This window comes from Arachis ipaensis, chromosome B1 (assembly GCF_059453495.1).
Source record: "Arachis ipaensis isolate K30076 ecotype BB chromosome B1, ASM5945349v1, whole genome shotgun sequence".
Taxonomy (NCBI): domain Eukaryota; kingdom Viridiplantae; phylum Streptophyta; class Magnoliopsida; order Fabales; family Fabaceae; genus Arachis; species Arachis ipaensis.
In genome coordinates, this window is record NC_142436.1 from 137,568,127 (window position 1) to 137,582,319 (window position 14,193).

General features: G+C 37.9%; 1 protein-coding gene across 1 annotated transcript; it reads left to right on the forward strand.

The window, feature by feature from the left end:
- Positions 1-627: 627 nt before the first annotated feature.
- LOC148578545 (protein FAR1-RELATED SEQUENCE 6-like) lies at positions 628-13,539 on the forward strand. Its single transcript, XM_088503088.1, has 7 exons — positions 628-837; positions 1,877-1,936; positions 2,032-2,768; positions 2,865-3,265; positions 3,487-3,969; positions 12,905-13,335; positions 13,426-13,539. The coding sequence occupies exons 1-7, from the start codon at positions 643-645 to the stop codon at positions 13,537-13,539; spliced, it is 2,421 nt and encodes an 806-aa protein (XP_088359214.1). The 5' UTR covers positions 628-642.
- The last annotated feature ends 654 nt before the right edge of the window (positions 13,540-14,193 follow it).

Consider the following 14,193-nt stretch of genomic DNA (forward strand, 5'->3'; position numbering starts at 1 on the left):
TCGAAGAATTCCAATGCAATTATTGTCTGATTGTTCTTGACTTCTTGGTGCTTTGGAAAGAAAGAGTTATTCGTGGTTGAGATTGAGATTAGAGTTTTAGCATATGGGACTAATTTGCGTTAGCTTAGCAAATTTATCTGATAACATTAATGAGTTACTGACTTATTATTGGAGTAGGTTATGTTATCACTTAACGATCCACGTCAGCAAGCATTAACAATATTATCTACAAAAATGACGAAAGAACAAATACAACTAGAAAAAGTATGAGGAGACAATAGCCTTATTGTACAATGCATACAATGGGGTTTAATTGAAATTAAAATTAAATTATGGGTAATTATTTAGTTTTGAATTCTTTCTAATTTGAAATTTGAAACAAATTAGGATTACCGTCAGTTATAGAATCAAAACAACGAACTCCCTCTCTCAAGACGGCGTGACCTCCATTCTCTCGATTAATCCGAGAATCTCGATTAACAACGAACTGCCGTCTGCGTCTGTTTTCACCACTCAACAGAGTTCACTGGCAAGCACTGCGTCCCGTTGTTCTGTTTCCACCGCCCTTTCGGATCGCACAGTCCACCGCCCAGCACCGCCCCCTTGTCCGTACAGTGCGTAGCCGGTTTGCCTTTCTTCGGAATGGCGACATCACAAGACGAACGTGTTTCAAGCGAGGGTCTTTTTTCATGCACACCACCGAGCCAAAATTCATTAATGGAGTGCGATATGGTTGAACCGCTAGTTTGTGTTTCGTCTGAGGTTGCAGAGAATTTATCAAACCAATATGAAAACTTATTCGGCGATGTCGTCATCCACGGTCAGAAGTCGAACAAGGTGAGCAATTACGATCAACAAATTCTGCCATGGATGGTTATTTTTCGATTAATTTATATTTTTAGTCACAATGTAAATGAGGTGTTGGTTTTTATGTTTAATGCAATATCCAAATGTGATCGATGAGTTGAGATTCAACTAAATTTGTGATTGTTTTATATTGAATGGTATGATTATATGCATGGAGGATTTGCTTAAATTAATTAATCATTTCATGCTTATATGAATATATGCAGGAAGTATATCTTATGCGTGTATTTGTTGATGAATGTATGCTGCCTTCATGTTATATGGAATCTTTATATGCTAACCATCCTATTATATTCTTATTTGTCATGTAGATGGCCTTATGTGCTTATATGAATGATGAGATAGCATAAATTAATTGGTTGCATTTCATGCTTATATGAATATATGCAGGAAGTATATTTGATGCGTGTATTTGTAGATGAATGTATGATGCCTTCATGTTATATGTCACCTTTATATGCTAACCATCCTATCATATTATTATTTGTCATGTAGATGGCCTTATGTGCTTATATGAATGATGAGATGGCATGAATTAATTGGTTGGTATGCTTATATGAATGCATTATAATGTATGGTGTGCGTATATTCTCCCTACATGATGGTCATTCAATGAATTAAAAAGCAACCATAGGTTGATGCAGTGGCTGAAATCGTTGTCTGAATTAAAGTGTATGCTTATTGTATTTGCTGCATGTTAATCATGGAATGCTTATATGAGTGTTTTATAATGGCATGGTATCCTTATATGCTCCCTGCATATTTTTTATTTATATGCTCATATGCTTTCTGCATATTATTTGGTATACCTACATGCTTCCTGCATATTATTTTAGCTAAAATGGGTAAAATGATTAGCATGCAGTTGTGTTAAGCTAAAATGGGTAGGATGATTAGCATGATTTCTAGCTGTTGTTGTATTTTTTGTGCTTGTGTTTGAGGTTTTATTTACATGATATTTAATAAGAATTTTTTCCTTTCCTTTACTGTGTTTATTTCGGAATTATAGGCCATGCAACTGTCGGATGTTATTGAGGTTGGAAGTGAAGAAATGGAGCTTGGTGACGAGGTTTTAAACTCTAGTTTAATTTCGTGAAGTCATAATTCGCATGTTTCATTTAATCAATAATGGTAATTATTTTTTTTAATTAATCTAAAATGTAGTTACCAGATCATGGTTGCCTTCAAGAAGACGAGATACCAAGAGTTGGAATGCGGTTTGCGCAGTTACAGATGGCTAATGACTTTTATGTTTCCTACGCAAAGAAAGTAGGATTTGCAACTAAGATAAGGACGACAACATATGACAAGATCACAAAGATACTCGTTAACCAAGCTATCCACTGTAATCGCGACGGGTTCTGTGGGTCTCGTGTCAAATCACCAATACGGAAGAATACGATTTCAGCTGCTGGGTGCAAGGCAAGGATATATGTCAAGTTTGACAAAGACATGCAAGACTGGGTTTTGTTCAAGGTTGAGTTGAGGCACTCCCACCCTTGTTCAGCGAGAAAGGCTGTTCACTACCATGAGTATAGGCAGCTGACCATGCATTCGAAGTGTGTGATCGAGGATAATGATGAGGCTAGGATTCGACCAAATAAGACATTCCTAGCTTTGGCAAATGAGGCAGGAGTCCCATCTAACCTTGGATTCTTAGAAAAGGATTTAAGAAACTATATAACAGTAAGACTTCGAACTAGCAACATGAATACGGATGTTAGGGAGATGATGAGCTACTTCATGAGAATGAAGGACATCAATCCGAACTTCTTTTACGCGGTGAAGTTGGACGAGGAGCGTAAATTTAGGAGTGCAGTATGGATGGATGCAAGGTGTAGGGCGTCGTATGAATACTACGGAGACGTCGTGTCAGTTGATAACACCTACAGTACAAACAAGTATGTAGTAGTTAAGTTGGTGTTTTGTCCTTTATTCGGTAAAACTCTATGCGATCGTGTTTGTCATTACTCATGTCCGGTTGGTTTTTCTAGTAGGCATGGATTACCATTTGTGTCGTTCATTGGGGTCAACCACCATGGTAAGTCGACCCTTCTCGGTTGTGCTTTGCTGGGGAATGAGAAAATCCCAAGTTATGAGTGGGTTTTCAGCCAATGGGTGAAGTGCATGGGAACTGCTCCACAGCGTATCATAACCAATCAATGTCAATCCATTTTTCATGCGATAAAAAATACATTACCCGACACACGCCACCGGTGGTGCATTTGGCATATTACAAAGAAGTTACCACAGAAGCTTGGGGGTTACCACCGGTACAGAGATTTGTATGATGACCTCAATGACATTGTGTGGAACTCTCGGACTGAGGAGTCATTTGAAGATAACTGGTCTGATTTTATAGATGAGTACAACTTACATAACAACACATGGCTGTCAGGTTTGTTACTGTACGATTACTTCACACGCTTTAATTGACAATTATCTTGCATCTGGTTTTTTATTATATCAGTAATTGTGGATGATAATTGAATGGATGTTCATTATAGTATACATAAGGATGTTCAGTATATCAGTAATTGTGGATGGTCATTTCTCATTTGTAGTAATAAGTTTGGTGTAGGGTTCTATGCTTAAATTGGGATTCTTTATTTTCTGTAGATCTGTATGATGACCGACGCATGTGGGTCCCCATATACTTCAAGGGTGAATTTTGGACTACCATGAGGAGTACGCAAAGAACTGAGAGCATGCACGCATTCTACGGTGGATTCTTACACAGTAAGACTAGCTTGGTTCAATTTGTTCACGAATATGACAATGTGCTTAGAGTCAAGGAGCAGAGGGAATTGGAGGATGATGCTGTAGACTTGAGGGGTGTTATCCCTTGTGCAACGAGCTCACCTATAGAGAAACAGTTTCAGCAAGACTACACTACCAGCATGTTTAGGGATGTTCAAACTGATTTCGTAAAGAAGGCTAATTGCAGGGTCTCTGTAGTTGCTGAAGATGGCCCATCGGTGTGCATGAAGGTGGAAGAGAAGATATTAGTCAACAATACTATTCTCTGCGTTCCGTACGATGTACACTTTGACTGTTCCACACAAGAAGTTCGTTGTGATTACAATCTTTTTGAGAGTTCAGGTGTGTTATGCTGTCACTGTCTTGAAGTTTTCCACTTGTATAAAGTGTACAAAGTACTAGTCCAAACCAATAGTCAATCCTCAAATCAAATTAAAATTTGGTCTTGTCACAAGTACAAACCCCAACGAAAATTAACCGAAGTATTTAGACTCCGGGTCATCTCACAAGGAATTGCAATGAAGTGGTCAATTATTAGCTATGAGAGAACAAGGGGTTTGATTGGTAAAGGGGCTAGAAAATAAACGGGCAAGAATTTAAATGGCAAGAAAAGTAAATCAAGCAAGTAATTAAAGAAAACAAGTAATAAAGAGAAACATTCATGACAAGGATTGAGATCATAGGCTTTCCATCCTAGTCACTAATAACAATAATTAACAAAAATTTATCTTATTTCGTCATCTCTAACGTTGGAAGAAGGTATAAGTTATCTTCCATGAGAGAAAGTCAAACAAGACTAGTTAATCTCAATCCAAAAATCCTAATCAACTTACTAATAGAATTAGCAAGAGATTAGAGTCAATGGAAATAATATTAACTAACAACTCTAGATCACCAATCTAAATTAGGTTTTCATGACTCAAGATTGCCCAATCACTCTTTCCAAGCCAAGAATGCTCAAAATCTACTCTAACATCCTTCCAAGCATTTTGTCAAACACTTGGAAGGCATAAAGGGAAAGCATAGTAAAAGTGCAAAGAATATAAATCTACCAACTACCAATTGCAAGGGAACAATAATAACAACTCAAATCATCAATGAAAGAAACATTAAACATCAATTTGCATTAAAAGAGATCCAAATCCAACAAGAGTTCATTAACATGAAAGAGGCATAAAAGGGAAATTAGCATGAAAACTAAGAGAATCAAAGTAGTGGAAACAAGAAATCATAAAAGAAACAAGATGAAAATATGAAATTTGGACCTAGATCTAAGAAAGATTAACCTAATCCTAACCTAATTCTAGAGAGAAGAGGGAGCTTCTCTCTCTAGAAAACTAACTAAAGGCTCATCATGACTAACTAAGTGCTCCCCCTTTGCTCTAGCTTCAATTCTGCATGAAATACCCTCAGAAACAAGTTGGATTTGGGCCTGGGCAGCTTAGAAATTGCCCCCAGCGTTTTGCCTTTAAGTGAGTCACGTGCGAGCATCGACGCGTACGCGTGCGCGTCGCTTGGCAATTTTCCTATCCACGCGTACGCGTCATGTACGCGTACGCATCTCCATGCAACTTCACTTCCACGCGTGCGCGTCTGCTGTGCGTGCGCGTGGGTTGATTTACTCCAAATCCTTGTTTTCTCATGCATTTTCCACTTTGTATGCTTTTCTCTTCATTTCTTCTATCCAATACTTGCCTTATGAACCTGAAATCACTCAACAAACACATCAAGGCATCGAATAGAATTAAAGTGAATTAAAATCACCAATTTAAGGGCCTAAAAAGCATGTTTTTACGCTTAAGCACAATTTAAGAGAATTACAAAACCATGCTATTTCATTGAATAAATGTGGGAAAAGGTGATAAAATCCCCTAAAATAAGCACAAGATAAACCACAAAATTGGGGTTTATCAAACCTCCCCACACTTAAGCTAAGCATGTCCTCATGCTAAAATCAAGAAAGAAGGAAAGGGTCTCAACATTTATTCAATGCAAACTAACTAAATGCAACCTATCTACATGCAATCTATCTACATGAATGCATCTACTTGGTCAAAACAAATCAATTTCCAAGAATACATGTACAAGGGCTAAAGCAATAGTAATCAAAGTAAACCCACAATTGAACTGAATTATTGAAAGATTTTACAAACTTGCAAGAAAAGATGATCATGGGTGGAAACATGTAATTGAGCGATCGAACACTCACCGGATGTGTATCCGCTCTAGGCACTCAAGTGTATGGGGTTGATTCACTCAATTCTCCCCTAATCATGCTTTCCAAGATTTATTTTTCATCTAACAATCAACAACTACTTCATGCATGCATACAAATATCATGAGGACTTTCCCATGGGTTGTAATGGGGCTAGGGTCAAGGTAGGATGCATATGGTCAAGTGAGCTTGAAAGTTGAATCTTTGATTAACTTAAACTTCCCACCTAACCTATGACAACCTATACAATTCTAAACAAACCTAACTACCCATTCTTCACTTATTCACACACTCATGCATTCTCTTTTGATCACCACACATATGCATTGATTATTATTGAACTTCACTTTGGGGCATTTTGTCCCCTTTTTTATTGCTTTTCTTTTTCTTTCTTTTTCTTTTTCTTATATTTTTTCTTTTTGTTTTTTTGTTTTTGTTTTTTTTTTTATTTTTTTTCCTTTCAAACTAAAATATATACAAGAACATCAATGCATATGGTTTACACATGATTAATACATGAGTATATACCCGATTCTCATGATTTTCAACAAAAATACAAAAATATACTTTTATCTCTACCCAATGTTCCCAACTCTCCCAAAATCAAATAATGAACACTCTCACCAGCCTAAGATAATCAAAGATCCAAACAAGGAATATTTATTGTTTTTCACTTAGGCTTGTAATGTGCTACAATTAAGAACAAATGGGTCAAGCATAGGCTCAAAATTGGCTAACAATGGAAGATAAAAGGGTAGGCTATTTGGGTAAGTGAGCTATTTGGGTAAGTGAGCTATTTGGGTAAGTGAGCTATTTGAACAATGACCTCAATCATATAAGTGCATGTATACACAAGATAATGGACATAAAGAATCAAACAAATCAAGGATTACAATCATAGGAAAGAGAATAATGCACACAAGGATGAAAATAAGTGGTTACATGATGTAACCACACAATTAGGCTCAAGTCTCACATGCTTGTGTTCTTAGCTCAAAAATCATGTTCCACAATGTATAATTCAAGCAAGTTCTAAATTTTTTTTTTCAATCAATTGGGGTGCCCTATAGATAAAATTCTTGAAAAATTTCATTATTTTGACTAAGCTTATTATATTATATATGCAAACTAAGAAAATGTCACTAAAAATCCTAAAAGACCTAAAAATGAAATACAAAAGTGTTGGGATTAGAAGCTTGTCACCAAAAAATGCCGAATGGTCGGACGACCTCCCCACACTTAAAAGTTTGCACCGTCCTCGGTGCACTCAAAGATGAGCAAGGGGGTACGGCGACTCTCCAAATTGCTACCTTCAGCTGGCGGATCAACCGGTTGCTGCGTGTTCTTTCTTCCGCTTCCATTTTTGCTTGTGGTGCATTAGTCATGAAAAATAGAAAATGACACCGTAAGATAAGAAAGTAAAAAGCAAGGAAGCATAAATTGTTGAAATGAGGTAAATCACTAGAATGAAGTGAGTGAATTAGTGTGACATTGATGAAAGATAGGTGTGTGAGTTCTAAGATGCATGCGATCTAGAACACACACTAGCATAAAGAGAGCGATGTCACAATTACATAAAAAGGAACATGCACTTCACTCATCCTAATGTGCTTGAGATGCTCTAAACTTGTAGGCTAAGACAACCAAACAAGCAATAAAAAAGCGTAAAAGCATTCAAGCTAAGAGTCAAGCAATTGTGAAACTGGATAATGAATGGACATTGATTGATGTGTAAGTAAATTTAGTGAACAAAATGGTATATAAAACTTTCACAACAATCAATGACACATATTGAAGTTGTTGCAACACCTAAGTGACATAGAGGTGGAAGACATGGATGCTATGGAACTTAGAAAAAGAATATAGAAGTCAAAAATCAATCACATAGCAAGCATGGCCCACAAATCTTAGAAAGCTCAAAAATATGTCACTTAGGCAAGCTTTCGATCCGATTTCACAATTCCAAAATCTCAATGCATGAAATAGGTGAGGTAAATAAGGCTTAATCATGAATAAGCAACACCTAATAAACAATGCATCGATAATGTACAATTGCCTAACAATAGATGATGAGTGCATGGTGGCCAAAACATGCAAGTCAAATAGTTAAGATGCACGAAGGCAATGTAACATGTACTTGGTATTCAAAAAACATTAAGCATAAAAAGTTCCAAGCCAAATAACCAAATACAACCTTAACAAAGAAATCCAACAATGACAATCAACAACAATGATGTTAAACTAACATCCTATTAGTAATAAGCAGCAGTAAACAGTAAACAAGATTGGTAATCCAACACTTATAATTGAAAACAAAAATTAAACTAACTAACTAACTAAAAGGAATGGTGTTATATGGTGTTTGGTAGTATTGGATGATGTTTGAAGGGTGGAAAGAAAAGAAGAGAAGAGAGAAGAAGGAAAGAAATGGAAAGAAGAGAAGAAAAGAAGATGGTTGATGCAGGGCAGCCCACGCGTGCACGTCATTGACGCGTGCGCGTGGAGTGATGAAATGGGCGCGGCGCATACGCGTAAGGCACGCGTGTGCATCGATGGGTTATTTCGCGAGCGACGCGTATGCGTGAGTTGGCCTGCGCGTTTCACGCAGTGTGCGCGCGCTGTTCGTGCAACTCTCAAGAAAATGGCTTAGAGTTGGAAATATGCAATCCATGCGTATGCGTGCATGACGCATGCGCGTGGATGGTCAAGAATACTTGGGTCACGCGTACGCGTGGAGTGCACGTACACGTGGATGGTGCTCTGTTTTTCAAAAAAAATTTCATGTTTTTGCACCAAACCAAGCATTCCAAACCTCCAAACAGCTACCAAAACATCATAAAACCTTATTTAACCTACTAGACTCCCAAATAAACTCAACAAACTCAACAAAACATGAAATTAAACTAGTTTTACCAATATATACAAAAGAGAAAAAGGAAAGAGTTTACCATGGTGGGTTGTCTCCCACCTAGCACTTTTGTTTATTGTCCTTAAGTTGGACTTATGGGGAGCTCCTCATCAAGGTGGCTTGAACTTGAATCCATCCTTGAACATCCACCAATACTTGGACTTCCATTGTGCTTCTTCATTCAAGGATAATAACTCCAAGCTTTGATGGAGTTCTTCACAAACCACGGGCTCCCAAAGTTGATCCACACCTTGTAATCCGGGATCCCATACTTTGTTTTCACACCCGTCTTCAATTTGGTCACTTTGATTCCGTTCGGGTGGTGGAGAAGACAAATTCTCGTGAAGGCACCAAACGACCCTCCTAGACCCATTTAATTGAGCACTACACCAATCCATGCTCCTCAAATTCGAGCTTCCAACCATAATGAGCCTAGACTTACAATGCCAACCACTAAACATCCTCCTCTTACGTTTAATTCCGCAAAGTGCCCTAAGTTGGCCATCCGTTTCAAGCAAGCCAAATTCAAGCGGGATAATAAAGTTAAGAGTTAGAAGTTTTACCCACTCAAATGAAGGATTAGATGACAACCTAGGTGGAGTAGTTTCTAACGGTCTTGACAAAGTACGCTCCACTCCCGTCCATCCTCTTCTAGAGGCATCCATCACTTGGCAAAGTTTTTCAAGCTCTACCTCTTGCCAAGCTTTCTCAAGTTCACATTCTTCTTCACTAAATTCTTCTATCTCTTCCCCATCACTCAGATCATAAATAGGAGGTTTAGTAAAATCTACCTCATCATCAATTCCAAATGTATTGGGGAAGGACTCATCATGCTCAAAAGGATCATATGTTGATGCGGAATCATCATAAATAGGAGGGCTTGTCGCTTGTACCACTTCTTCCACTTCTCCAATCACATTGTGCTTTGGAGGTTGTGCACTCTCCTCCTTAACACCAATTTCGCACTTCATGGGAGAAGGTTCCTCCACTTGAGATTCCTCTATGTACTCAACATATCCTAAATACCCAACCACTACTTCCTCTTGTTTAATAATCTCTACCTCCTCCTCTTGTTGCACTTCTTGCTTTAACTTCTCTTCCTCGCCTTGGAGCTCCAAATTTACTCCCTCACTAAGCTCTTGGGGTGCTTCTCCACATTCAACAATGGGAGTGCCTTGATTGCATAGGCTTAGGCAGGATGAGACCATGTTGCTAACGGCTTCCGCTATGGTAGCAATCTTGGCTTCTAGCTCCTTGAACGCTTCTTCATGATTCGTGCACCTAGCTAGAAGTTCTTGTTGCTCTCGCATTAGGTCTTCCGATGAAGGTGGTGGTGGAAGAGAGGGTTTATTATTTGAGGGAAAGGTATTATAGTTGGAAGGTGGTTCATATTGGTGAAAGTCTTGAGGTGATGTGTATAGAATTTGTGGCTCTTGGGAGTATTGGTGTTGGAATGGTGGTGGCTCTAGATATGGTTCATATGGTGGTTGGTATGGTGGGTATGAGTTAGGATCATATGGAGGTGAGTGGTGGTATGAGGCTTGTGAGTATGGTTGTTGAGGGCTATATTGAGGGAAAGGGGTCATATGTATGTGGTGGTTGTGGTTGACAATCACAATAAGGGTCATCACACACATTAGATTGATATGCGTTAGGATTTGGATTATACCCATAAGAGTCCGAAGAGTAATCATGTTGGGGTGGCGCTTGAACGGCTTGGATGGAATAAAATGCCTTTTGGTCCTTGCGCATCTCCGTGAGGAGAGTAGTCATATCCCCAAGCACTCTTGTCAAACTTGATTTGGAAGGAGGTTGCTGCCAAGAAGGTTGTCCATAAGCTTGTGGCTCCTCCCACCTTTGATTTCCAAATCCTTGATGCACATCCTCATTGAAGCTTTCATTTCCTACAACATAGTTTGAACCACACTCATAGCCAAAGTGATGAAAATTCATGGTGATAAGAGAAAACAAAAACAAATTCTAATAAGAAACAAAGAAAGCAAAATCCTACAACTAGTAAAAACCAACAAAGAAGAAAAAGGCAAACATATTCACAATATTTACAATAGCCAATAACATAGCACCATTGCAACTCCCCGGCAACGGCGCCATTAATTTGATACAAGGATTTATACCGGTTCAGAATTCCACAAAATAATTCCGTTGTTAGTATAGTCTAAATCAATAGTCAATCCTCAAATCAAATTAAAATTTGGTTTTGTCACAAGTACAAACCCCAATGAAAATTAACCGAAGTATTTAGACTCCGGGTCGTCTCACAAGGAATTGCAATGAAGTGATCAATTATTGGCTATGAGAGAACAAGGGGTTTGATTGGTAAAGGGGCTAGAAAAACGGGCAAGAATTTAAATGGCAAGAAAAGTAAATCAAGCAAGTAATTAAAGAAAACAAGTAATAAAGAGAGACATTTATGGCAAGGATTGAGATCATAGGCTTTCCATCCTAGTCACTAATAACAATAATTAACAAGAATTTATCTTATTTCGTCATCTCTAACGTTGGAAGAAGGTATAAGTTATCTTCTATGAGAGAAAGTCAAACAAGACTAGTTAATCTCAATCTAAAAATTCTAATCAACTTACTAATAGAATTAGTAAGAGATTAGAGTCAATGGAAATAATATTAACTAACAACTCTAGATCACCAATCTAAATTGGGTTTTCATGACTCAAGATTGCCCAATCACTCTTTCCAAGCCAAGAATGCTCAAAATCTATTCTAACATCCTTCCAAGCATTTTGTCAAATACTTGGAAGGCATAAAGGGAAAGCATAGTAAAAGTGCAAAGAATATAAATCTACCAACTACCAATTGCAAGGGAACAATAATAATAACTCAAATCATCAATGAAAGAAACATCAAACATTAATTTGTATTAAAAGAGATCCAAATCCAACAAGAGTTCATTAACATGAAAGAGGCATAAAAGGGAAATTAGCAAATCAAAGTAGTGGAAACAAGAAATCATAAAAGAAACAAGATGAAAACATGAAATTGGACCTATATCTAAGAAAGATTAACCTAATTCTAGAGAGAAGAGGGAGCTTTTCTCTCTAGAAAACTAACAAAAGGCTCATCATGACTAACTAAGTACTCCCCCTTTGCTCTAGCTTTAATTCTGCATGAAATACCCTCAGAAACAAGTTGGATTTGGGCCTGGGCAGCTCAGAAATCGCCCCCAGCATTTTGCCTTTAAGTGAGTCACGTGTGAGCATCGACGCGTACGCGTGGGTCACGCGTGCGCATCGCTTGGCAATTTTCCTATCCACGCATACGCGTCATGTACGCGTACGCGTCGCCATGCAACTTCACTTCCATGCGTGCGCGTTGGTTGATTTACTCCAAATCCTTGTTTCCTCATGCATTTTCCACTTTGTATGCTTTTCTCTTCATTTCTTCTATCCAATACTTGCCTTATGAACCTGAAATCACTCAACAAACACATCAAGGCATCGAATAGAATTAAAGTGAATTAAAATCACTAATTTAAGGGCCTAAAAAGCATGTTTTTACGCTTAAGCACAATTTAAGAGAATTACAAAACCATGCTATTTCATTGAATAAATGTGGGAAAAGGTGATAAAATCCCCTAAAATAAGCACAAGATAAACCACAAAATTGGGGTTTATCAAACCTTCCCATACTTAAACTAAGCATGTCCTCATGCTAAAATCAAGAAAGAAGCAAAGGGTCTCAACATTTATTCAATGCAAACTAACTAAATGCAACCTATCTACATGCAATCTATCTACATGAATGCATCTACTTGGTCAAAACAAATCAATTTCCAAGAATACATGTACAAGGGCTAAAGCAATAGCAATCAAAGCAAACCCACAATTGAACTGAATTATTGAAAGATTTTACAAACTTGCAAGAAAAGATGATCATGGGTGGAAATATGTAATTGCCTTATGAACCTAAAATCACTCAACAAACACATCAAGGCATCGAATGGAATTAAAGTGAATTAAAATCACCAATTTAAGGGCCAAAAAAGCATGTTTTTACGCTTAAACACAATTTAAGGGAGAATTACAAAACCATGATATTTCGTTGAATAAATGTAGGAAAATGTGATAAAATCCCCTAAAATAAGCACAAGATAAATAAAAAAATTGGGGTTTATCAAGTATCTCCCCCCCCCCGTTATGTTCTCCCTCGATGGAGCAAGAAAATAAAGCGCAAGCATACGTATGTCAAGATTATCCATGATGTTAGCCGGTTGGATGAGAGTCATGTTGCATTCAGGGAACTATGTGCATACTTCTATAATATTTCTCAAGAGTTCGTTAGTGATGATGACGAAACAGCATTGCTGCATGCTGCTCTAGAAGAAACAAGGGCCAAGTTGGCTGCGCACAGTGCCAAGAAGAGGTCCGAGAGTGTGTCAGAGACCCATAACAGCAATGGCTCACAGAGTTCGAACGTTGTCGGTGTGGTCGACATCCAAGGCCCGTCGAAGGTCACCACAAAGGGCCGGCCAAAGAGTAAGAGGCTCGGCGCTGCCCTGGAGAAGTCCTTCAAGAATTCTGCTAGGAGGGAAAACAAGAATTCATCCCTGGTACATGTTTGGATTAATCTCAACGTTGCATCCTTATTTTGTATAGTACTATGCAAGAAGATAACTTTTGGTCTTTTTTTTTTCTAGCAGGTGGTTCGTCCGGACGCATCTCAAGATGTAAACCTTGGTGCTGTTGTTGGCAGGAATGTGCCCGAACAAGCCAGTGGCTTCATGTCTTTGTTAAGCTCCTTCAACAAAAGTTAGGATAAGTTGGACAAGCTTTGTGCTAGTGTTTATGTTTTCATGTGTGTTTATAGGGTTCATATTAGATATAAGGTTTGTAGGCAACTGTTGCAAAAGTACAAATGAGATTAACTCCCAAAACCTTTTTTTCATTGGTGAAAACGAACCACTTTACTCTTTTAATTTCATTTAGACTGAATGCATATTGATTATTGTTGATGGTTATTCTGTAATTTACGAGTTAGGTTAATCAATTTGTACTTGATTGCTCCATGCTTTACTATATAGTTTTCCGGTGCGTAGCCGTTCGTGCTAGAGAGTGACTAAACGGTTTTTTTTCAACTTATGTGGATGTTCAATTCTGTATGTAATCGGATGTTCACTTTCACTCCGAAGATGGATGGTTATCTGTGGGTGATTGTATGTGCAGCAATTTGTGGTTATGTTTTTGTTAACTTTGACAGTTTTAAATGGTTATTTTAAACGGTCATATGGAACGCCCCTGGTTATTTTAAAGGGTACTTATGTTATTATTTTTACCACGTTACATTGGATGTTCATTATAATATACCGAAGGATGTTTAGTTTATCAGTAATTGTGGATGGTCATTTATCACCTACTTCAAGATACACTTTCTGTATCCTGCATTCCAAATGAATCAATATATCGTCTCA